This window comes from Homarus americanus, unplaced genomic scaffold, assembly GCF_018991925.1.
Source record: "Homarus americanus isolate GMGI-L3 unplaced genomic scaffold, GMGI_Hamer_2.0 scaffold41027, whole genome shotgun sequence".
NCBI classification, from domain to species: Eukaryota; Metazoa; Arthropoda; class Malacostraca; order Decapoda; family Nephropidae; genus Homarus; species Homarus americanus.
The window spans coordinates 3,124,778-3,152,107 of NW_024745073.1; the positions used below are offsets into that span (position 1 = coordinate 3,124,778).

Consider the following 27,330-nt stretch of genomic DNA (forward strand, 5'->3'; position numbering starts at 1 on the left):
ACCTCCACCCCTTCCCCTATTACCACCACCCTTACCTGCGTCACTATCACCACCTCCTCCACCCCTTTCCTACCCCGACCATAACCACCTCCCCCAACACCACAACCACCACCACCACCACCACCACCACCACCACCACAACCACCACCACCACCTCCTCCACTAGTCCAAGGCTGACCACAATAGAATTATTCTTGACTCAACAAGAACCTACAAACGAGTGCTTGGTGTATGTGTGTGTGTGTGTGTGTGTGTGTCCTTGTCTTACTCATGTTTATTAAAGAGATGAAATATACTCACTGTATCACACATCCCTGCCTCTCCCCTTTCCATTTTCTCCCACTAAGACGGTCGCCATGTTGACACTCAGCTTATATCTGACCTTCCATCGTCTTATGGGTAATATCTCTTCATATGTGTGTGTTTCAACTTCTGTCTCTTACTAAAAAAAATATATTTGATACATACATACATACATACATACATACATACATATCCGTACATACATTCAAACATACACACCATGGATGTATTTTCTTACAAGTATAAGAGTTGTGCTGGGAGGAACACGTACTGTATGTATTCAGAAAAAAATGACTAACCTGGTCGAGGAAACACCTGTGTTTTTATATAATGTTATAATGCGCTGGACCTGCCTATTTAACTTACCTGTCGTGACGTGAGGTAAATACTGAGGAAGAAAGAAAGAAACTGTGTGAATAGATCACCCCAGTGTATTTCACAGGTCACAGTTAACCTCCTCTATTCCCTTCCTTCACCATAGTTTTCCTCTTTGCTTACTGCTTTTCCCCAATTCTTAACTCCTCCCCACCTCCTCTTCTCAACTTTTCTTCCGACATCTCTCTCCCCCCCTCTCCTTGTCACCCCCTCCACCTCTTTCTTGCCTCAACTCCTACCCTTCCCCTCTCTTCTGCCTCCTCCTCCTCCCGCTTCTCCTCCTCCTACACCACCTTTTTACCTCTCCCTCTGCTCTTCCCATCTCTCCCCGTGCTCCCTCAACCCTACCCCCAACTCCTCTCTCTCTATCATCATTCCCACTACCTTCACCTCACCGCTTCACTCTCTCCACCCTCACCTCTTCCCTTCCCACCTCCCTTCCTCCCTCCCTTTCTTCGTGCGCTCCCCCCAACTCCCTCCCTCCCCACCTTCTTCCCTCCAGTCTCCCTACCTACCTTCGTCCCTCCCTTTCCACCCCACCCCACCCCACCTCCTCACCATGTGGTCAATACACCTGTGTTTCTCCACTTCACTAATGCCTTGTGGTCGCTCCAACACTTTCAGCCACAGAAAATAATGAAAAGCAATAACTTAAATCATCATCTATTTAATACGGCTTGTGGTTTCTGATATCATTTTTTATAAGATTAAACAACTCGTATCATTAAACAACTAGATAGCAATTTAATCCGATTGTATTAGTTGTATTAGTCATAACCAATTGATTCGGACGCGTTAACCGGAGACTTATTAGGGAGATATATCACTCCAGCTGTTGGGTTTGTGTTGTTCCTTTATGGCTGGAAACGACTTCGTCAAGGTATATTTGTTTGTTTATTCTGCAGATGTTTTGACGACGACTCAGGTCTATTATCTGATCTATTGAGCAAAATTTTCCATTTTTTTATCTCCTGTGTACGTAAACCACTGTAAACACACAACATCGTAAACAAAATAGAGAGAAACCATTGTAAATACGTTAAAAACACTCAATTGTAAATAAGAACAGAAAGAAACCACTTTAAAATAAGATTGTAAACAGTATATAGTAAGTATAGTAAGAAACCACTGTAAAGAAAGAAGTAACACTCTATTGTAAACAAGATTATAAGAAACCATTGTAAACAAGAAAATAAGAAACCATTGTTAAAAATAGTTAAAAATAACATTGAAAACAAGGTAGCAACAAGCCATGGTGAACAGGTCAGTAATAACAGGCTCTTCAACTTAAACTAGAAACTAGACCTTTAAAACCACTTGCACTAATTAGGTATAAGCTCGAACACAGTTAGATTTCCCTGTCTCTTTGTTTGTCTATCTGTCGTTCTCTTTCTTACTTTTAATACGTTCTTCTCTTTACTTATTATTCGTTCTCCTTATTTTTTATTAACAATTTACATTTTTTTTCGTTCAAACTTGGGATTTACGAATTTATACGAATATAATATTGTTTTTTGCAGTTTGTATTTGATTATATTCTAGAGGAGGTTGTGTTTAGTACTGTTGTTTGCCGTTGTTTACCGTTCTAATTTACTATTGTCTTTTTTTTAGGTTTTGTTTTGGTGTCTGAACCGTTTAAGTTATTTACACTGTTGTAATTTTACGATTCTTGCTGTTGTTAATGGCCATCTGTTGTTTACGTCTCTTTTATGGTGGTGATTTTTTTTCCTTATTTTGGGTGCTGTAAAAACACACACACACACACACACACACACACACACACACACACACACACACACACATATATATAATGCCATAAAGAAAGTAATTATGGCTTTCACAAGAGACAAAAAACCAATAGAGAACTTGAAGTGGGAAGGAATGAAGAGCACCGTAGATTATGTAGTGTAAATCATAAAACAAACTGGACAAACTACAGCGACTCTTAAGTAACGAAACGAAGGCAAATGTGTTTAGAGGTTAATTAACGTCATACCGGGTTAAATACATTATCATCGGAATATGGAGTGATAAACATTACCTACTTTAATATGAAAACTAAAATGATCTAAAGTAATGCGGGATTTTATGATTATTTTTTTGCTTCATTAAAAATGTTTGTGTAAATAATGTTGTTATATATAGATATTTCTTCATCCTTGCACTACGTATGTAATAATAATAATAATAATAATAATAATAATAATAATAATAATAATAATGATAATAATAATGATAATAATAATAATAATAATAATAATAATAATAATAATAATAATAATAATAATAATTGAGATTAGTATTAGCACCACAAATTATAATATTCTGGTTTACATAAAAATAGTGATAACATTATTACTAAAAAAAACAGTAATGGCAAAAGATAAACACAAGCATTCATTCATTCATTCATTCATTCAAGAGAGAGAGAGAGAGAGAGAGAGAGAGAGAGAGAGAGAGAGAGAGAGAGAGACATTCCTCATAATTCTCACAGCCACTGATGGAGAAAGTGGACATAATCTTTGTTAATTACCTGAAGAGAGAGAGAGAGAGAGAGAGAGAGAGAGAGAGAGAGAGAGAGAGAGAGAGACATTCCTCATAATTCTCACAGCCACTGATGGAGAAAGTGGACATAATCTTTGTTAATTACCTGAACGTTAGTCACACCTGAACTGGCGTCTTGTGTCGCATTGGTGCCACCGCGTACTGTGTCGTGTGTGTGTGTGTGTGTGTGTTATACTGTGTCATGGCTGCACTTGTATATTTCCTTGGCTAATTAGAGTGTGTAACGTAACTCATTTGAAAGAGAAAGTGTGTATGTGTGTGTGTGTATACTGCGTGAAAGAGTAATTCGTTTCAGTACTCATGAATGAATGAAGAGCAATGTGTATTTGTTCGTGGCAAACAGCACGTGCACAGGAGCGTGTGCGTAACCCGAGGCACAAACATATTTGATAGTAGAAAGTGTGTGTGTGTGTGTGTGTGTGTGTGTGTGTGTGTGTGTGTGTGTGTGACTGAGGTGTGAAAGTGGAATACGGTTATTTACGTAAAAAAATAGTAAACAGAATTACAAAATCGGTTCCACAATCACTGAATCCTTTCTCCCTTCCTTAAAAAAACAAAGACAAAAAACGCAAGATTACTATTAACCTAACCGAGCTTGTCTACCTGTGTCATATAATCACTACCTGTCCCCACGTAACATAATATAACCTATTATAAATCACCCATCTCTCGCCCTCTTGGTCTTCCCACTTAAAATGAGGCTTAAAAACACTCCGTGCTTGATCCGCTTTCGTCCATTGCCAACCCATAACCACTAACGCCCATTTCTAACACCCATGATACGCATTCCCCATCTTCCTCAGTCTCCTCACACCCATGACACACTCCTCCCCATCCTCTTCACACCTAAAAGCATACAACTGCTTATAAATCCATAACACACTACCCCCATCCTTCCTAACATCGATGATCTACCCCCACTTCCCTCACACCCCCATCTCACACCCCTAACCCACACAACCCACACCCCTAACCCCACCCCTACCACACACACACACATCCCTCCCCCCACACTGCCATCAGACGTGAAAGTGGTGCAGGAGGACTGAGTGTGGGTAATGAGTGACACTGTGTGGTGGTTCTGGTCGTGTCGTCGTTTTTTGGTTGCGTTCTCCTCAGCTTAAGGGGAAACTTGGATAGGTTGTTAGTGGCGGCTGGGACGGGAAATTCGAGAAATCCAGTAAAAGTGTCGAACGAAAAAGGCAAAAAATATATATAGAAATTAGATGGACAAATTACCCCTAATAATGATGGATAAAGGAAGATTCACCCATAAAGAATAATACAGTAAGAATAATGGATAAGATCAGAACAATGCCTTAAAAAAAATAAAGTAATTACGGTAAAGATAAAATAAAAACAACTGCTTCAAAAAGTAAATAACAAAGGTAATTAGTTCAGGCAGTACATTTTTCTTAATACCTCATTTAAACTAATTACGGTCATTTAAAAAGTAGTTTTATGGAAGAGAAGAAAAATATTTACGAGCAAGTATGGAAAAGAAAGTGAAGGGGAAGGCAGTGGTAACTTACAGCTTTCTTTGTTATGGTTCGTCAGCTGTTGTTTGTGGTTCGTCAGCTGTTGTTTATGGTAAGGCAGCTGTGGGTTTATTATATAATGCGATATAGTATTTCCGCCGATCATAACAAAGGAATTATATACAATTATATGCAAGAAATATATTCCCAGCAAAACCAGAAAATTACGTATTTTTATTAGGATTACTATTTAAAACGCGTTGAAGTCACCAGGTGGATTACTATATAATCAGCGTTGAAGTTACCGCAAGTTGTGTCTGCACGTCTGACTGCGCGGTCAACCTTCTGGTGGCCGACTGGGAAGAAATTTGGACTGGCCATTATAGTCAATTAGGTGGTGATACTGTGGTGGTCTTGGGGGTAAACTTTCTTTTTAACGTCACAGAATGAATTACTTGATGGTAAACTCACTGTGAACAAAACCTATAACTAGTATGGCTAAGAAATAGAATAGCAAAATGCATATCGTGTGAAATCTTAAGTACACGTGAATAATTTGTTATTATCCTTCATTTGCTTACGAAATGAGTGTAAATGCTGTACAGTGTTTTGATACCGATCCCAAACTAAATTTTTGATCATGCGCGTAAATAAACAAACATATGAGGTTAACTTATTTTGATGTTTTTACAAAATCAAAGTTTCATGTACTGTATATGGTCAGTGTTGCTAAAATATTGAAGGAAATGTGATTATTATTATTATTATTATTATTATTATTATTATTATTATTATTATTATTATTATTATTATTATTATTATTATTATTATTATTATTATTATTATTATTATTATTATTATTATTATTATTATTATTATTATTATTATTATTAGTAGTAGTAGTAGTAGTAGTAGTAGTAGTATTTGTCTCAGGGTAAGAAGATAATATTCTTCTATATTCTACTAGGAAGGTTTTCACTATACTCTTCAGACGGATGCTGTCAGGGGTCTCAAAGGGTATTTTTATGAGTGGGATTGAGAGATGCGAGTAGTGGGTTGTAGAGAGACTTTTTATGTGGTGTTGAGAGACATTAGTACTGGTTTCTAGAGATATATTTCCCCCCTGATAATAAGAGATGTTTATAGTTACTCCTAGAGAGATGATTTACGTGGAATTGATAGATAAAGGTATTAATTTCAAGAGCGAGATTGTCCATGGCATTTAAAGATCAAGGAACTAATTTAGAAGGGTTTATTATCTCCATTTAGAGAAACTTAAGATATTGTGGTCTTAAGAAAGCATACCTGATGGTCGGTCTGTGTTTTATTATAGAGGCATTACAGGTGTGTTGTGTAGAAGGAGGCTGCCAGGTGTGTCTCCCATCACACTCTCTCCCTAATGATCTGTGTTTTTCTTTCTTTTATTTGTTAATTTTCTTTTACCTCAATAATTACCTCTTAAGTTATCGTGGCTCTTTTATTGAACCACGGTGTTTATATTATGAGGAATTTGCTGATGCTTTTTTTTATGATCATTAGAAAATAAAGAAACAAGTAAGAGGGTTTTTCAAGGTTATATTGTATTGGTTTTTTTTAAGCTTTACTTCATCCATTTCTTGTTTCTTGTAGGTGAAGAATTTCTAGTTTAAATATTTCAGATAGAAATTTGTATTCAAACTGGATTATTTTTTTTAATACTTGAAGGTAGGACCAGCCGTAGTATCCCGGAGAGGTGTTGAGAGAGTCACTGTGTCGTAGAATGTATAATTTTTTTTTTATCTTTATTGCTACATAAGAAGATACCATGGCTTCATAATTGGCGTAAGGAAGTCTCTTATCATTGTATGTTTATTGTAGATAATGCGTATTTGTGTGCGTGCTTGACCTTGGCACACAGGAAGAACAATCTCTCGGCAGTAGTAATAGCTCGGCTGCCTGCAGAGTAAATTCCCAACAATTTTCTCATGTCAAAAAATGAAATGACTTGCTTCACGGATCTTGAAGTCGGAGGCTAATGTATCATCCGGAGAGGAAGAGGCGAAGATTATCCACTACTTCTGCCGTATTATTGTACCTGTTTGTTGCATCTTAAGGCACTCCTATGTTTTGATATTGATAACGTAATGTGAAGATCGCAAAAAGTAATAATGGAAAATTCCCCACATTAAGTGTTAAGTCATACACTATTATAACCCTCAAAAGTCAGGTTTAGTTTCCATAAAAAAAACTAATCATATTACTTAAAATAAGATAATAACGTTTTAACAAGAAGACAAGTTTTATCACTCGAGAACAAACAGCCCAGACAACTTCACTTTGCGCTTGTCAAGTTTACCTTGGCCAATTCTAGTCGACCTCGAGGGTTCAACACCAGTTACAAGTACTGTGATCTTCTTAACCCCGAGAAAGTTGGTAATTCTGCACCAATGGGAAGTTCCTTACGACGCAGAAGAAATATCACTATTTGTGCACGACCAGAGAGAGGAAACACAAGTTCTTCACAACTCGAGGGAGAGATAATGCAAGCTCTACATGACCAGAAACTTTACCGCAAGAACCATCTGAACCAAGATAACTAATGCAAGTTCTTCGTAACTCGAGAGAGGTAATGTAAGTTCCTCACGGCGCAAGAGAGATATAACAGGCTCTTCACAATTCACAGCGCACATTCCTCGCGACCTCTTGAGATCTGCAATGATTCCTAGACAATACGATTACAGGAACCCCGCCAGAGAGACTGTCATGATCCCATTGTTACGACAGCAAGAGGTCAATAGCCCAGAAGAAAAAAACATAGGCTCATCCTCCACATTCTATTCCTTCAAAGAGAAAGAAATAGAAAGAGTGAGCTCAAGAATATTTTCCCCGTAATCACTTGGGCTAATAGTACAGTATTGTATATTGACAATAAATCTCTTCTCTTATGTAGGTGATCAGGGGTGGGGGGTGAGGAAGGATTGTATATTACCGTAGAAAAAGGTTTGTTCGATCTGTTCCACACACAACAGCTTAAGCCCGAGTCAAGGTTTGGTTTTCATAAATAGCTACGAGAAAAAAAAATAGTTTCATATTGTCCTCTGACTTGACTGGTCCGTTGAAAACTTGTATTATTGTCTTGTATTTCCACTAGGCCTTTTACCCTTTACCGTCGCCTTTACTATTTACTTATTAGCACCTTCTGCTTACCAGTCACTATTCTCACTAGCTGCCTCTACTTGCTAGCCCGTTCACCTTTTTGTCCCTCTCACTGCTAGCTCCTCTATTTACTATTTTCTCTCCTCACATTTCCTCCTACACCTTCTCTTTCTTCTATGACCACCCTTCTCTACCATTTCCTTCCCTTGTCTTTCACAGCCACCCCCCACCTCCACCTCCAACTCCACCTCTTTCTTCTAAAGCCTCTCGCCGACTCCGCCACCACATGATACGTGATCGCTCAGGTACTGCCTGTCGCTTTGGGGGTTGACGTTGCGCACTGACTTGAGTGTAGTTCCTGCTTTCCTTCTCTCTCTCTCTCTCTCTCTCTCTCTCTCTCTCTCTCTCTCTCTCTCATTCATTCATTCATTCTCCCTTTGGTTTATTTCTCTTTCCGTTTATATAATCGTCAATACAAAACTCACCTTTACAATTGAATATATCATTATCTTGTATGAGAATCAACAGTTATTATATATTTGGCTATAATATATACAGTATATTGATCTAGATTTAGTCATAAGCTGCTTTGGCGTGGACTAGACAATAAACTCTGTCAGTGAAGGAGTCAGTCAGTCAGTCAGTCAGTCAGTCAGTCAGTCAGGATTAGAATTTCTATTGTTGATTGTCCCGGTAAAAGTTTCAATGGAATTTAATCTGGAAACGACGATGAAAAAAAAATGTGTTTGATTACTAACTGTTGGTTGTGGTGAGTGACTCCTAAGATAAGTTACAGCTGTTGTGTGTTTGTACTTACCACTTCTTCTCCTGGACCTGGTCGTTGGTGGCAGCTTCAGCGTCGTCTGCAGAAGTGGTTGTTGCTCCATACTGCTGGTGCTTGATGTTATCGGGTACTCCTTCCCCAGCGTCTTCCTCCGTGTCGCTAAATTTCTCGTACTTTGGCATTGTTGTTGTTGTGACTTACGATAATGTGAAGTATGTGGATATCGGGAGTTTATTGCGGGATTATGGATAGTTAGGATTGTGGATTTTTACTGTGTGGATATGCAGTATGGATAAGGGAGTGAGGGAGTGGACTATTTTAGAACTGTGGTAATGTTATGATGTAGGTTTATAATCTTCACAATAACACTATGTCGTGGAGTCACTTTATGTTCGACCACACTAGAGTAACTATGGGCTGTGATGTTGGTGTGTGTGTGTGTATTATATCACAGTTTGATAACAACGAAACTGCGCGAAACGTGAATAACAGTACAGCGTTTGTGACACCAACTAGAACGTGAAGCACTTCTTCAACTCTCTTTCTTTCTCACTCCACTTGTAGTTAATACGTCATCACAGTCAGCGGCGTTTTTCAATAGGGCCTTTTGTCGTAACACTTTGTCACTCTAATGATATACGATCCTCACTTCTCTGTACACAAACGCATTGAATCACTGCACACTCACACACACTTAAGAGAGGATTTGGAAGTGTCTTTTTGGGTCCTCCCTAACGTGACACCACCGTGAGCTGCGGCGGCGGAAGCAAGAGTGTGCTGCCGGTGGTGATGTGTTGAGAGAGAGCCGGAGTGAGAGGGTCGGGGAGCTGTGGTGGCGGGTGTGCGTGCAGGGCCGTCTGTTCCTGCTGTATGAGGGAGAGTTTCAGCACGCGCGAACCACGAGCAGCCGAGAGCGGTTCGTTGGTTGGGTGGTGGTGGTGGTGGTGGCGGTGGTGGTGGTGGTGATTGTGGTGGAGGTGTTGAGGTATGATGTTAATATTGTTGTTGTTGTTGGTGATAGTAGTGTTGTTGTTGGTGGTGACGGAGGTAGTGGTGGTGATAGTGATGCTAATGCTGGAGGTGGTGTTGGAGGAAGTAGTAGTGGTGGAGGTGTTGGTGGCAGAAATGAAAATTGTAGTAGTGGTGATGGTAATGATAGTGGGGGTAGTAGTAGTAGTGGTGGTGGTGTTAGAAGTGTTGGTGTGAAAGTATTGGTGGTGGAAGTTGTGGTTGTAGTAGTTATGATGATGATGATGATGATGATGATGTGAATTCTGTTGGAGTTTTTATTCAGAATGATTATGGTGGTGGTGGTGTTGAAAGAAATGAAAGGGGAAAAGAAATTGAAAATAAAAGGATAGAATGACGAAAAAAAATAAAGACAAAATAGAAAGAACGATCTGGAAAACGAAAAAGACACAGCAAAAAGGGAAAGCAGACGTACACAATGCAAAACAGGAAGTGTTAATGGCAACAATGGGGAGAATGAAATGAATGAGACACCGATACACAAAGAAAATAACAGGAGGAGAAATAAAAATGATGCCCTTGGCAGGAGACATATTTTGTTGTGATAAATATTGTGTTGGATCCTTCCACCCGTGAACTGGATATCCGTGCCTTTGTTTATTATGTTCTTCACGGCTACAGCTCTCTCTCTCTCTCTCTCTCTCTCTCTCTCTCTCTCTCTCTCTCTCTCTCTCTCTCTCTCTCACAGTCACAAATACATAAATATATACGGTCATGTTGTGACGCCTTAACTCTATAAAAAAAAGATATTAATAACAGTAATAACAATGGTTAGACAGAGAATTAGAATGACAGAGTAAGACAAAATGGAAGACAAAAGTGACATAGTAATGGTTACATGTATAAGCTGCGTTACTACGTGTTAGTTTCCAAGTGTTGTCAATGGGCGCCATTACTCAATATACGCGCGCCGAATGTCGTATATACCTGGATGATGTGGAACGAGCCTTACCTGCCAGAGTCAAGGGAAAAGTTGTATAAGAATGTCAGTCAGTAAGTGCTTTCATTACTGGTTGAGCGGTGCTGGTCCCCCCAAAAAAGTCTTCGAGCATCGTGAATATGAGGCTGACACAATCATGCACATTGTTTGTATCATGTCGCTAAAGACAATATCACGAGTATTTGACGGTGTGGCAAACCCACTCTAAAGAGATGACGTTGTGTCCGTGTGTACTTGCAGCGCGCGTGCTTGAGACAAGAGAAAGGAATGTGGTCTTGAGAATTATATGAATATAGTGAACGTGATGTTACGCAAATTACATGCCAAAAATATATTTTATATTATTTTTGAAGTATTGTGCTTCTGGGATGAATAATGTGTACCAAGGCGGCGATACATAGAATACAAGATGATAGCTTAATGTTGTGAGATGGTCAGACAAGAGGCTGACTGGACCACACTATTATCTCATCAGACAGTGTGAAGGAGGAAGTATGATGGACACTACACATATTTAACTGATATTACTTGTCCTTCACATGACTATTGTTGATAGTTTAGCCAAGGGAATATAACATGTATTAATAGTAATGGTTATATAAGGATGCAGACACTCGAGGCTAAGTCATCAAAACTGCATGCGTCAGAGTGGAGGATTCTGTGAAAGAAGTCTGGTTACCATGACCGTAGTGTCACGCAGTCTTTGTGACACTAGCCGATGGTTATACCTGTGTTTCTTTACCTTATGAAAACCAGTTCATATTTTATCAGTGGACAGAGTGATGTGAAAATTCACTTATTGATATTTATGAAAGTTAAAAATACGAAAGGTGAATTTTGTTAATATGTGACCAACACGAGGGTCACTAGCAAGAGATAATATTCACGATGGCAGAGAACCCTGAAGGTCTAAGAACTACTGTCACAAACAATTACTGATATTTAGCGATCAAAATACTTCATAATGACTTCCGTGAGAAAATTGTGAATAAGTACTCATAAGCTAAGAAACCCCACAAGAAAGTAATCATCTTGGCAGACTTTACGGACTGAAATCCCATGATATTATACTACAAGAATGATCTCTATACAGTAGGGCCAGTTGGTCACTTATGTGTCCACTATGCCCTTCAACTATAAGGTTGAAACTAGAGGTTTATCCTCGACGGAGGGAGTCATTGGCGCTGTCAGCCATTATTATTCAGGTGTGACCGCGAGGGACGCCGCTGTCACGCCCAGGTGATGACGGCTGATGATAATGAGACGTGAGTCATGTCTTACCGTTGCCTCCCGCGGGTCCGTGTGATCGGCCATAGCAGGCACCACTATCCTCCCATGATATTATATCCTGTCATTTTCGTAAGGCACCTTAACCACCACTAGTCCGGCATGTTCCAACAGTGCCACGAATAGGTGTAGCAAAGACAATGTTTATGGTGGTTTACTGCGGTGAGAGCAATGGTATAGATAGGATAAAAATAAACACTGGGAATTACTGTCTTCTTTATAAATAACAGAACAACACCGTGTCACAGATTGTCTTCATGGTCTACTTAGTGTTGAGACGCGCCCAGAGGTGTTGATGTGTATGGCAGACTATCATACAAGGCTTTTAGGCGAGGTGGATATTACTCACGGTGAAATCTACGAAGCGGTTGATGGATTAGTTATATATTTTTGTTGTTTTCTTTTTTATATGAACCTCAGTGTGTGTATATATATATATATATATATATATATATATATATATATTGTAACGTTTAAACAATACAAAGGTAACTCTATACGTCAAAAATTTCAAGTATTAGGATTTTGTTGTTATAACTGTGAGAGCTTCAGAATGAATAGACTTTGGCATGGGTCAATCACGTCATTAACACCGAGAATTAGTACTTCAAAGGATTGTTTTGGCTCATTAGGAAATTAATCTTACCTAAGCCGGATACAGCATAAAATAACTATTACACAAGCAAGAAATAAAGTGTCGAAACTGCTCCCAGATTTAGGGTTGTTGTGTGAGGATGATGACAGGTTGGCAATCAATTACACGGACTGATAATGAACCAAAACATAAAAGTTTGTCCTTCCGAAACAAATGATATATAATTTTGAGGATCTGTTATACATTACGCCATGTTCATTAGTTTGGTTATTTTTTTTTAATATACTTGTTACCAAAGAGTGAAATATGCTGGTGTAATAGGCCATGGTGGCGCCAGAGTTAAGTGGGATGATAATAGCAGGAAATAATAGGTAATGTCTTCACACATGGATGAAGAAATTTGTTACCATGAGCTGCTAATACTGTCATGGGTTGCTGGCACGTCTACTGTCATATGTTGTTGTAGCGTATACTGTCATGAGTTGCTGGCACGTCTACTGTCATATGTTGTTGTAGCGTATACTGTCATGAGTTGCTGGCACGTCTACTGTCATATGTTGTTGAAGCGTATACTGTCATGACCTGCTGACGCGATTACTGGTATTACCTGCTGACACGTGCACTGTCATGAGCTGCTTCAGAACGTACTGTATAGAGCTGCTGACGTGTTATTGCACAAGATTGATACAGGAAATAGAGACGGGAGATAGAGACTGGAGATAGGGACGGAAGATAGAGATGAGAGATAGAGATGGGAGATAGGGACGGGATAGAGACGAGAGATAGATATCTTCTTGTATCTCCAACGGGGAAATTGGAAACTCACAGACCATTTTCAGTTTCCTCTCTCTGTAGCTCAGAAACTCGCCGGAAGTGAGAGATATTTGTCTTATAGTCTGTTTAAAATCTTGTAATGGTGAGACTCTTCCTGGATTATCTTTATTCCCTGTGTGATCTTCTTCTTCTTCTTCTTCTTCTTCTTCTTCTTCTTCTTCTTCCTCCGATGGGTTTGTGCATTGTTCGCTCTAAGTTTGACAGATGTATTGTGTTTTGTTCTTATTCTGCCATATCCAGTTTCTTGATTTCGTTTTTTATTGTGGTGGTGGTCTCTCTCTCTCTCTCTCCTTCGTGACACTCTAACTCACAAGACATCCTGAACTACATAAATACCCCCATTACCGCCACATAACAACATAAGTGTATCCTTGAGGCGTCCACAACACGGAACACAATAATATTAATACAAACCCTTGAGTACATAACACAACAGTGAAGTGGCCGACATAACAGTGAAGTAGTAAAAATAGTTCACTCTGGTAAATTTTGGTTAGAAACCTCGGAAATTTGTGCTAAGTAACAGGCGGTCACAGTGCATGAAATGATCTACAACATCAAGGTGTTGTTGTTATCGAGTGTTAGTTTGTTGTATTTGTTGTATGATTTTGTTGTTTTGCGAATGTAGTGTAGTTGTATTTTTAAGTGGGTGGGTGGGGGGGGATTATATTTTTTTGTATATGTTATGTTGTTGTTATTGATTTGTGGTGTTCTGTTTAGTTGTGTATATTAGTGAAGGTGATAGTTTGTGTATATTGTATGAATTTAGTGATTTGTGAATGCTGTATAGATGTGTATTCAAGTGTTGATGATTTTTTTCTATATTTAATGTTTAAGCAGTTGATTTGTAAGTCCTGTTAATTAAGTGTATTAGTGAAGGTATTGAGTTGCATTAAGTTTATGAGTCGTTATACTATATTTCTACCACCAAAAGTGTTGAGAACCCACAAAAAAACATACGAAGGAAAACTAAAAAAAAAGTCGAGAGAGAGAGAGAGAGAGAGAGAGAGAGAGAGAGAGGTAAACTTACGTCACATTAACAACTTTCCGTCTGCTGCCATCTGGTAGGTCACAGGTACAACTCTTGCTCTGTAATTCTCTCTGGGTGCATAAATTACCTCTGACCTTAACATGTCCTCGGGCTAACAAACTCCTATTTTCTGGCGGAAGGGCGTCACCTCCTCTCCTGCCAGGGTGGAAGAAGCAGGTGGAGGGAAAGAGACACCAAATCCTACAGTATAAAACCATCGCCAATTTAAGCAGTCAACAGTAGCCTTGTTTTTCTCCATGTCACGAGTCATAAAAGCAACGCCAGGCCAACGTTCGCCTGCCTACTGATGGTGCTTGGTATAGTCACGAACGTTAATCATGTTTCTCATTAATGTGGTATATTTTAAGTGGTGATAAGTCGTGGTGATATGAATGTTGACTTATTCTTACATTCCTGTATTGGCTGTGGTACATTTAAATGGTTCTATTATTATTATTATTATTATTATTATTATTATTATTATTATTATTATTATTATTATTATTATTATTTATTTATGTAGTTTTTGTTGTTGTTGTTATTATTTTTGTTTTATGTTTTTAGCGGGAAAAGACTCAATGGGGAACTAAAAACATTATTATTATGACAAATGCAAACACCTTATTTTATCACAACTGTCATAGAAAATATAGTAATATGGCCTCTCCTTCACTCTTGTTTTTGTTGTCTTTTATGCTTATTATCTGTTATTCTTTATTTACTTTCACAAATTCTCCTCATTTTCTCTCTTTCCTCCTATGTTGCGTCACTTGTTACGTTACGAATTACTAGTTAGGAACGCCGTCATTATTTCCACTTCCCAGTAATTACATCTTCGGTAGAGCTGCCACTAACTGCCTTACTTAACTATTGATTACTTATGATGTTGAACTTCCTGGCAGGTGATACACTCAATGCACGTGTAACCTTTACGCGAAGCTGCTTTAGTTTACTACAAAGTGTGTGTGTGTGTGTGTGTGTGTGTGTGTGTGTGTGTGTGTGTGTGTGTGTGTGTGTGTGTGTGTGTGTTTTCCTTATTTATATTGACACACACTACATAATTATATACTACTTGCAATACGTTGTTCTTGTTTTTGTGTGTCCCTTAAAATCCAGTGAGGAATCTCTCCCACACATCCAGGAAATTACGAACCGTTACCATGGCAGAATAAATATCGAAATATTTACATTGTTACTATGAAATTATGTAGTGATCGCTGTGACACCCGGCCTATGAGTGAGTGACGCCAGATCTACTGAGCGTGAGTGAAAGACTCGAGGCGTATTGTGAGTGAGTGACACCAGGCGTAAATGAGGAAGTGAGTGACGCCAGACCTATATGAGCGAGTGACGCCAAGCGTATACGAGTAAGTGAGTGACGCCTGGCCTATATATAAGAGTAACGTTAAGCCTAAATGAATAAGTGACACCGTGAATGACGCCGTGGGGTGACTTCCTCAGTTAATCTGTCATACGTAACACCTCGCTCACGTGACAGACGGTATAGGTTGACCATCTCATCGTCTCTTGTTAAACGTGAAACTGTTTGAGTATACGGTTGTGTGTCTCTACTTTGTCCTCTTATGTACGAAAGATGGTGTACAAATGCGCTCATGTTTACAGTCCGCTAAGCATGTATGCGATAATTACCGGGATCATACAGTAACTTTCATCAGAATACTTTGGTTAGCTATTAAATTATGACACAGTGTAGTTTTCCTGTTCGTTGGAATGGTCGTAAAAATGTTTCAACTTGTGTTTGTGATTGAGAAACTCTGTCCGTTCTCTGTCTTTACTGAGGAACCATTTATTATGCTCTCTCTCTCTCTCTCTCTCTCATATATTACCTAAGCTTAGCAATCCATACATTTTCTATTGAAGTAATTCCCATCCACCATGTTGTTGCACAAATAAAGTCAGCTTAACAAAAACAGTGAAGCCCAGATTTACAATAGACCCAACATGTACGGTGAGCAACGAGAGAAAGCATCAACAAGGAGAGACGTGACACTGCAAATCACCCCCCCCACCTCACGCCTCTTGCAGTGATGGTCGATCATGTACCAGGAAGAAGTGACGGGAGGCTCTAGGAGGTGCTTACTGCCTCAAGTAGGAGATAACTGCTGCTATTATTGGTGCTGGTAGTGATGTTTCTGTTGTCTTTGTTTGCTATTTGTTAACAACTAAAACAAGATATATTTTTCTTCTGTTATTATCTTTGTTTTTTTATGTTGTGGTTTCTTGGTTTGTATATACTGGTGAAAGTTGCTGGCTTACATGATTGAAATATGAAGCTAATTATGAAGCTCAATAAATATCTTACTGTAAAAGATATGATGAAACGGTTTGCTGCAATTAATACAGCAAATTCACGTAATCTTTTGACATGTATTTGGCAGGACTGCTACCAGCGTGAATTGTGACAGTACAGCAGTACAATGGCGACCGTGAACGAGAGAGTAATGTGTGTGCTGTAGTTGTGGGAAACCAAATCTCCAGTAACTGTACAGAGACGTTTCCGGTGTGAATTCCAGAAAAATCCGCCAACAGAGCAACCACTCAGGCGATGTCTGAAACAGTATCAAGAAACTGACAGTGTGCTAGACATGCTGCATAACTCCTCGAATGGAATCAGCTACCGTCTTGATATTCTACGTGCTACCAAAGGGACCCATGTGGAGGTTTACTGAAGTGCAGTTATGTGTGCCAAATACATATCAAAAGATTACCTGAGTTGCTTTATTAATTGCAGCAAACCGTTTCATCATATCTTTTACAGTAAGATATTTATTCAGCTTCATAATCAGGTGAATAAATTATAGACACCTTGTACATTTCACTGCTGTAGTGCTTGATAGGGATGCCTTAACGTGCTTCTGTTAGGTAACTTACTCCGGCAATACATCCAGGCAGGGGAAAGTGTCACCCCCATCATTTTTTTTTTTTTTTGTTATTCGGTTATCATCATCTCCGGTGGCCCATGGAAGAAGAGGATGCGGTGAGAATTGCGACACCCGAGGCTGCCATTGTCTCTCATAACTTAGCGTGGGCGGGGGTTTGCGGATGTGAAGGGAGAGGATTGAGAGAAGTGGTGGTTGTTTGAGGAAATATAAAACGCAACGTTGCTGGACTTCTCACACCATCATCACCTGACAGACTTTACTTTATGATGGAAGAAGAAGAAGAAGAAGAAGACATATCATCCTTATAAATAAACAAAAAGTATATGAACGCGTAGGTAATCGTAATAATATATTTACTCGTATGATTTTTACCATATTATTCCAAACATAAATTGTGTATATTTTAAATGAAAAAAAAAATAACATCATGTAGGAGAAATAAATTAATATAAAATTACGCGTGTTAAAAATTATGGCAATATGTTTAGAGACGAGTGTAGTGTTTCCAGTTATACCGTCTAGTCACCCTTATCTGTCCAGGACCATAATGATGTACCCTCCGTCCCTCCCTTAACCCCTCACCCTTGCCAAGTTCTAAGATACCTCTTGGTGTTTATGTGACGCCTTTTTTGTTGTCACGCTCACCCCATATATCGTAACGTGTTGTTGAAGGTCAGAGGAGTAATTAGTGGTGTTTACATCTCCATCCATCTCATGGTCACACCTCTACGATCCTTCACCGTCTCTGTCGTCACACTTCCATGGATTATTAGTACCTGTAACCTCTGTCTTTCTGCCCCCCCCCCTCTCTCTCTCTCTCTCTCTCTTAGCATTTTTTATTAACTCCACCGTCTCCTCTCTCAGAAACCATACCATGACCCATCTCATTAGCCTTCACTGTGCATTCCAGGGGAGTCGTTTATGTGAAAATTTGGCCTAAACTCCAAATAAGTTCACCTGTATGGCAGAGAGATGGCATGTTAAGACTGCCTGGGTCACAGAACGTCTCTTGTGTTTCAGTAACTGGTGAGTGAGAGTCAAGATATGTTTCATGAATGTTGATTGGCATTTGAGTAATTCTGGTTGGCATCTTGGTATTGACCTATAAGTTCTCAGTGACAGGAGTGAGATGCATAAAGACAACATTCGAGCCGAGATTGAAAGCAAGGGTGCCTCTACCAGCTAGCTCTATTGACGCAGTGGTTAATTAAGTCGACTTTTAGCCACAAGTAATATACTGTGGATGGTAGAGCCCTCGCTAGCTTTATGAGAAGTGTGGGTTCGAATCCTGTTGGGGTCCTGGAGGTGTTTGTGTTTCGTGAATACTGATGGAAATGGGGTTAGGTGACGGTGTTGAATCAATGAAGGGAGAGGGGGGATGGGGAGGATGGGAGGGGAAGGAAAGTGGAGTGGATGGGGAAGGAGAGTGGAGTGGAGGAACACACACACACACACACACACAGCCACACACAGAGGAGTTCCCCCTTCATGCTCTGCCGCCACTCTCTCTTACTAGAAGAAAATGATAACCAACGAGGTATAACTTAGCCAAGGCGACTCTCCAGCTGCCCCATATTCTAACCTCTGTCGCCCACCAATTATCTTCCGTCTCTTACCTGCACTGTGACGAGGAGATGACTATATTACCTGTAGTCTTGATGTTTTTTGGCCTCCATACCTTACTACCATTCAGGGATGGAACCAATATTAAGCAGGAGATCCAGGTTCCCATGATTCCACAAAGTGTGTGTGTGTGTGTTTACATGCCGTTTATTTGTACAGATATGCGTTAGGGTGGTTATTAAAATTCCTCTTTGTCTACCTGTTGATCTGTTTCTTCTTTCTTCTTTCTGTCTTTCTTATCTGTCTATCTCTCTCACGGATGACAAAATGTGCGACCACTGTTAGTCTGAGATCATACAGTATTTTTTATGTGCATTTTATCTTCTTCTGCTTCATTTATCACTGGATATCTTCACAAAAAGTAACAAATGCTGCCATTATGCACCCAGTTTAAGCTTCAATGGTACTTTAAGTGTTGAGTGTCAGAATGTGCCTGCCAGGGTGTGCCTTGGGAGGTATTGGGGGCAGGAGGGAGGGTTCCTATTACGCTGACTCTGTCCTTCTCTCTCTTCCTCTCTCTCACTCATTCACGCCTTCCCTATCACTCACATTCACTCACTTTCTCTCGTTATCAAGCGTCATTGATCAAGTGTGCCACGCTGCAGATACTTGTCCTCAGACGCACAGCCATGCGTTTAGAGAGCGACACCGAGCGTGATGTAATAGATGTGTATGTACTACGCTGGGTGCGTTTTTGTTACGATAATAATTGATACTAACAACACTGTGAGGGACGAAGTTGTTTTTTTTCTGTAATATTATTGATGAGGAAATATTATTTTTTGCTCAGAATTAGGTCCATGGGCCATTAAGCCTTAGATCACAATGTGCAGAGAGCATAAGATGCATATTAACTACAATATAATACAGGATGGGCAACCATTAACACCTCCTGATCATCCTTCAGAATTATCCTTCAGAATTATCCTTCTTGCATATGATTGATGAACTTTACCAGTATGTCTTTCTCGGCAGGCATGATGGGCTTGTGTGAGTGGAGACGTCACAAGAGCAACAGCAGCAGCAGCAGGAGAATAGGTGTGCTAGGGCTCTGTGCCTCGCCCTCTTCAGGATGGTCCGACACGTTCACCATCACCGACCGCAGCACCATTCCCCCAGACCTGACACCAACATAGAGCTGGAGCCCCTGGTGGAGGGAGAACACCCACCTTACTCTCGCCACCAGGTGGGTCCTTGGCGGCGTTTTGGAGTTTATTGGTTATTGTATTAGTATAGAGGGCTGATGCACGTAAACGCCACATGACGATAGAATAATGTACGTGTTGTCTCCACAGGGGGGTGTTGCAGAGAAGGGAGCCAAGAGGTATGCGCTTCCCCATCTTGGACTCTTCATGGCTGTCCTCTCCTCCCTCTTTTTCTCCCTCTGCTCACTCCTCGTCAAGGTAAACAACAACACTTTTGTTTCTTATCGTAACTAATATTATCCTCCTATGCACTGGAGACCTTTCTCATGCACATTACAATGCTTTATGATACATGATTCTGTTTTTAATGAGCATGTAGGGTTGGATTCTATTATGATGACTTGATGATTATATTTCCCTCTTTTGTTCTCTTTATGGAGTTTTGGACACGGCAGAGTGTGTTATGTTTTATAAGGTTTTGCAAGATGGAGGGAAGGTATAAACCTCTTTAGTGCTTCCAAGGTTCTTCTCTTTACTTTTGAAACTAAAAATTACAATGTTTTTGTGTTTTTTTTTTTTACTTTCCCAGTAATTTGTGTAATGACTGCAAAGTATCATCATTTATATTTTAAAGTTGTAGTTTGAACCAGTGATTGCGGAGTAGTATTGATATTTTGACAATGGGAGTGAGATGTGGCTCAGTATTTCAGAACGGTGTACATAATGTAACACTTTCTATGGCCTTCTTCCTGGACTCACTTATTATAGATCAATGTCCAGAGGTTAAAATTTTAGATAGCCCCTCAGACTGTAGTTGCTGGGTCTATCAATCAGTTTCACCTTCCTAACATAACCATTTCCCTTGAAGGAATCTTTAGAGACAATATTTACGACTTAAGGAAGAAAACAACGAGTATTGATGTCACCTCAGCATGTATGTACAGGATGCACCTCGCATGTCAACTGGGTCGGCAATTATAGATTCCAGCTTCAGTTCATTCATTACCAACCACGACTTCATGCTGCCTGGATAACTCACTGACAGTAAAGCCTTTGATATCCTTGAAGGGAGATGGAACTAACTGCTTTAGCCTTTACTTGTGTCAGTAGAAGAGTTTAATGGCTGGTTACCTCAGTTTTCACTTCTTTTTTGTTGTTGTTGGGAAATGTTTGGGCTTTGAGTACCCTGCAATGTAAATTTTGTGTAATTTTGTTGACGACTCGTTTTGAGGTTGCATAAAGGATAAGAACTCCAGACAGTGATTATTTTATCACTGTGTTAGGCCATTTCTTTCGTATTGTGTCTTCTGAAAGTACAGAAAATTTTAATTCGAGTGTTTATTGTGAGCTGTTATGTTCTATAAAGAAGAAGGACGTTCGTGATGGTCTATATACTCAGGCTTTCCACAACACTGAGTTACGACCTTCCACAGTGTCATACTCTGAAGAGATGCACGACCCAAGAGTAGCTGCAGGACCCTTTAACCCGCCTTAAGTACCCAAGTGGAAATAACAATGAATCACATCACCCTTAAACTTTTAATGTTGCTGTTATTTGGTCAGATCAGTTGTTCTTGACGCTTGTAACGTGACGTCCTGCACGCGTTTTTTATGTTACTATAGTAATGCCGTCATATAGTATTCTTGGTTTGAAAAGTGATTTCTTACGAGTGAGGATATACATCTTTACACCTAACAGTGAGCAGAATTCAAGGAGCCATTGTCACGAGTGCTGTATATGTTCGTTAGGTTCTGCCTTTATTGTTTTTCTCAATATTTAGCGAGTAACGTTTTACCCCTATTGATAGTGCCGGGTGTAGGGTTGATATTTCATTAACATGATGTTAAAATTTGGTCGACAGTGAGGATATTCAGGGGGTTAATCATTTGATTCTTGTTCGTGCAAAAATGGCCATACGAAAGACTGAGTAAAAAATTATACTGTGGAGACTTGGTGAAAGAGGTGATGAGTCTTCCCAAGACTTGATGAAAGTTGGCTTGAACTGCATAGATTGAAGTCTAGAAAGTCCAACTTGGTCGAAGTATGTGACTGGTTTTGTGCTTAGGCTGATGGGACAAAACCACTTGATACCTTCTACCTTATGTGCTAACTGCTGCTTCAAAAAATCTCTCCTATTGGGTTCCTTTCAGGGGAAGGTTGAATTATTTATGAATAAATACAAAATGAACAAAATACATAAAAAAAATTACATAATGTGTAAGTTCACTTAGTGACTCGTGCATTTGATAATGTTAATGGCTTTACTATTATTGTTGTATCTGTGTACCTGACGACTATATTTATTATGTTCATTGTTCAATTACTCCTGGTAATATCTGCTTCATTAGTATCATTCGTATACATGTAAATTATCATTAGGTTAGGTAAATGAAAAGTTAACAGAGAAATAGATAGATTTTAAGGTTTCGGTAATAAGGTAATATTTCTTTCTTTTCGAGATAAATCAAAATTACTGTATCAATATTATGGTTTATGGCCAGTGCTCATTGTTGTCTTAATATTTTCCTGTGCTGTACTTTGGTTAATGATGATTTTTTTTCCGCAGATATTGTCAGATGTGAGCCCGATGGAGCTGGCAGTATCCCGGTTCGTGGGTATTCTTTTGCCTACGCTTCCTCTGTTGGTGCGCACAGGTGAATCACCCTTCCCTCGAGGCTTCCGCCTTATGCTTGTAATGAGAGGTCTGGTGGGGGCCACTTCTCTCATGTCGCAGTTCTACGCCTTCAGACACATGCCTCTCGCTGATGCTTCCGTCATTGTTTTCAGCGTACCAGTATTCGTGGCGGTATTTGCGCGAGTGTTTCTTGGGGAGCCATTTGGACTATTTCACGGTGGTGTGATTATGTTGACTATCACTGGGGTTGTGCTCATTGCCCGCCCTCCAGTGCTCTTTGGCTCATTGTCAGATGCCTACACGGCGGACAACTGGTGGGGCGCTGCGGCAGCCATCGGTGGCACCGTTGTCGCCGCGAATGTGTACGTTATTCTGCGGGTGCTGAAGGGGCTGCACTTCTCTGTGATCATGACCAATTTCGCAGTTGTGGCCCTGATCCTGACCCCAGTGGTGTCATGGTTGAGAGGTGACCTGTGTGTTCCTCGCTGTGGCAGTGAGCGATATCTAATTCTGGTTATTGGGGCCTTTAGCTTCAGTGGACAAATACTCTTGACGAAGGCCCTGCAGCTGGAACAAGCAGGACCTGTCTCCATTGCGAGGACAGCCGACGTTGTCTTCGCCTTCATTTGGCAAGCCATCTTCTTCCAGGAGCTACCAGACAGGCTCAGTCTGACTGGTGCTCTCCTGGTGGTATCAAGCGTCTTTCTAACCGGTCTCCGTAAGTGGGTCCTCTCCCTACCGGAGACTTCTGCTACTCGACGGAGACTTCGCTGCCTCACTTGCTGACCTTTGTGACCTCCCATAGAATGCTTTGATCTTTGGGTCCACTCAGAGAGATAAATGAACTTTGTGTGAAGCCACAGATATAAATGATCAGCTTATTTCAGTAATTTGCTTTCCAGGAGGCTCTGTGTTGGCTCTATGTTGTTATTGATTTGCTTTAGCAGTCTAATCAAGAATTACCAATTTGTCATTTTTACGTCATTATCACAAGTCCTACCTGCATGCAGTTATTTAAAGGTTAAAAAGAAGCATATTTTCCTGACGCAATATGAAGACTATTTAGCCATGAACATTTAATCGGTAGATTCTCTTTTAAGAGTTGGAGAATGACAGTGTGTGAAATGCTGGTCTCACATGTTATGTACATATTTTATCTTGTTTCTTTCTAAACGATATTTATATATAGTTTTGGTTTTAAATTTCGGTATAAATTTTCTTAGTTGTGTCATTTGACATTCAATTTTAATGAATTCTTAACTAAACCTAACCTCTTTTACTTTACAATTTCTTTTTCTCGTTCCATACTTCTGTCATCTCCCTCTCTCGTCATTGTCATATGGCAGGTTTTCCCCGCTAACTCTCACTTGTTTCAATAGTGATGTCTTCTTAGTCAAGGCAGTGTTACTCTTTTCATTTATATGTTGAAGTACCATTCTAGTCATCTCCTATACCATCATCACTGCATCTAACATCTGCACTAATATCGTCATCAAAGCCCTACGTCAGCACAATCATTGTCTTTATCCAGTTCATCATCTACAGCAGCATCACTTCTTCCACGCTAGTCGTAGACTCCACTCCTTCATCCAAGTCATCCACCGCAGTCATCCATAAACCTTCACCCAGTAGTGATACAGCTCCTCTTCCTCACGATCATCACCAGCAGCTGCTTTTGCCTCTCATCCGAACTCTTCAGTCAATGAAGGACAAAGTGTTTGGACACACAGAACCAACTTGATCAGTTTAATCAGCTGATCAGAAATTTATGAAGCCAACCAATAGAGTTACATTTTCCTTAGAAATGAGGAACAGCCATAGTGAAACTGTATTGATGCTTTATTGAACATTTTACTTTGATTAACAAAGTCTTAGCGAGCACAAAGTTTTAGATCACCTTGGTAGAAGATTACCTTAGACTGTGTGATGTTAGGCAATGATAAAATGTACTTGAGTAATCAAATATGTGGTAGTATGTTAAAGGGAACACACTACGTACCTAAATATTTAAACATGAGGATAAATTGCTTTAACAATTGTTTACCAATGATAGAGTGTTGTCAATAGTTTTCAGGTTTAGGAAATATACAAAAAAAAAAATGAAGTATTAAAAACAAAAGGTTAGCAAGTACAGTACCCCTAGAATAATGTTAATACAGTAATAATAATAATACGTGTAATAATAATATCCTTGGATTAAAATAATGATATACACTTTTTTTTCTTCAAGGAAATGACAATATTTAGAATTATTTATTATGGTGACATGTACAGTTTGATCATAGGTAATTGTATTTACTGTACTGTACATGTTTTATAAATGGAAACATATTTAAAGTTTGTGTTGTATTTAGCATAAATATTCCTGTATTAAACTAAAGGCATTCATATCATATTTTACATGATCAATTAGACATACTGCATATATGCATTTAAAATCTAATGTAAACAAACAAATTTCAAAATCTTACATCAGATTTGTCCGAAGGAAATTATGTAACGGATTTGAGAAATTCAACAGTGTATGGTTATAAGAAACTTATACAGAATCTGTGTTAGTATTGTTGCATATCAAATATGAAAATTTAATGCTCTCGTCATAGGTTGGGGTTACATTGGTTTGCCCTGTCCACACGTCTGTCTGTGCGTCCGTCCCCACCCTGTTTACACAGTATCTCAAGACTGGGTGAGTGGATATTGACCAAATTTGTACCACAGGTAATACCTACGAAGTTCCACTCTTGATTAGGTTCTGGAGGCTGGGATCAAACGTCAGGGTTACAATCATGTTCACCAAAATTCTACTAATTGTTCATTCTTATATGACCTGACTAGAGTCCCAATTTATGGCCAACGGGAGCATGTGTGTTGTGCAAAACACAAATGTTTAAATTTATTTAAATGAAGTATTACTGCACTGCAGTATATAAAGACACAGCAGTGCTATAGTTTCCTTTAATGTAATTGACCACTTTCCAAATCTGTGCTGCTTAGTGGATAAAACAGTGAATTAGACGCCAGTAGGGGTGTTATGTCCCACAGGCCTCAATATAAAATTAATAGATGTCTTTACATTGTGTCGTTGACAGTTGTATAAAAGATAACAATGAAATGAATTCATAGTATTCCCGTTTATATAATTTAATGTATTTGTCGATGAAATACAGTGAACCCTCACTTTACGTGGTTAATTCAACCCACGGCGGCCCGTGTAAAGTGAGAAACGCGTAAAGTGAACAACATAACATATGGGATTAATTGAAATAGAGACCGGGTCCGACCCCCAAACTCCACTTTTTCAGACACAATACCTACGTTGTAGTAAAAATAACTTCTTAATTTTATGATGGTATGCACACACAATTAATAATTAAGAGAAATATCAATAATATTAAGTTTTTTAACACTTACATTAGTAAAAAAGATGGCTGGGCACACGGGGATGGGGGGTTGGTTCCGAGGCAGAGGGCAGATTATTGGCCCTCACCTGTATCACTTGTATCAATTGTATCACTATCCACCACAGAGGCTTGCAGGGCCTCTTTGTCAAACCCCTCAAAGTCCATATCCTCACTATCATTATCACTATCACTGACTTGGGCCGGCTGTGGTGGGTGGCGGGTGAAGAACTCGGTAATGTTTTGATGACTGGGCGACCTTGTGCGCACCTTGCTTGCGCCACTCTCCTCGTAAAAGGGTACACACACCTCGGAAAGTGAGCAGTCCGGTTTCGGCAGGGTACGGCGTAAACGTGGAAATGCGTAAAGTGGGACCGCGTAAAGCGAGGGTTGACTGTACCTGAAAACACAGCTGTAGTGATATAACAACGTACCTAAATGTATTATTATACAATCTGTTGGTACTTACAAGTGAATTTTTAGATGGAAACCATTCAAGCCTTTCATCTTTGTTTTGAAATATTGTTACAGAGCTTTTGAATAGATATCACCCGTCCAGAGTCGACCAGTAAAGAGGAAGATGCTTCGTCTCTGTGGATTCATTTTATAAGAAATGTTAACCAAACCCTCATCATTACACTGTAAGAAAAAAGTATGAGAAGGGTTTTTGAATGTCCGTAATGGGAAAATCCTCAGTGTTTTATTGTTTGCATTTCACAAAGAATGAATACATCATACCTGTATCTACAAAGACAGAAAGATAAATAAATTACCCGCAGGCGATAATGTAACAAGCAGCTGCAGCAAGAAGGGTATTATCGACCGAAATATACCATAGCATGTCCGAAAGATAGGTATTTTACATATCACGGAGTATTTTGCTGTAAATATAAAAAAGTCGCCTAATTACCCATCTTAACCCTACAATTTTAATAGTATGTAGTACATACTCAAGTTTTTCAAAAGAATGTTTGTTTCAAACACGTATTGGTGGTAAATGTTTACAAGATAGGTTGGATTTTAAGCTCAGCATATATTATGTCATTGATATAAAACCGGCTTGAGAAGTTTGATTTTCTGTTTCGGAATGTTTCTTTAGATAGACGAGTTAAAACTACTGTGCCATGCTGCACTTCATGTTTCAAATGCGTTATATCCAAACATCAAATCAATCACGGTGCCAACCTTTTGTGGCAAGTAGATGATGAGATTACTTACTAGCAACACCGTTCTAGTGTGTACCCATAAGTATTTCCATGCTCAGCTGGCC

General features: G+C 39.4%; 1 protein-coding gene across 3 annotated transcripts in view; it reads left to right on the plus strand.

The window, feature by feature from the left end:
* Positions 1-27,330, plus strand: part of LOC121878531 (solute carrier family 35 member G1-like) — a 133,087-nt gene that overhangs the window by 95,308 nt on the left and 10,449 nt on the right. For 2 of the 3 annotated variants that reach the window (XM_042384798.1, XM_042384799.1), the window contains 3 exons: positions 19,857-20,067; positions 20,177-20,284; positions 22,594-25,937. In XM_042384798.1, coding sequence (XP_042240732.1) covers positions 19,954-20,067; positions 20,177-20,284; positions 22,594-23,448 — 1,077 coding nt within the window. In that variant the 5' untranslated portion in view covers positions 19,857-19,953 and the 3' untranslated portion in view covers positions 23,449-25,937. Of the gene's footprint in view, positions 1-19,856; positions 20,068-20,176; positions 20,285-22,593; positions 25,938-27,330 lie in introns of those variants that run through there. The other variant, XM_042384800.1, reaches the window with a different exon arrangement.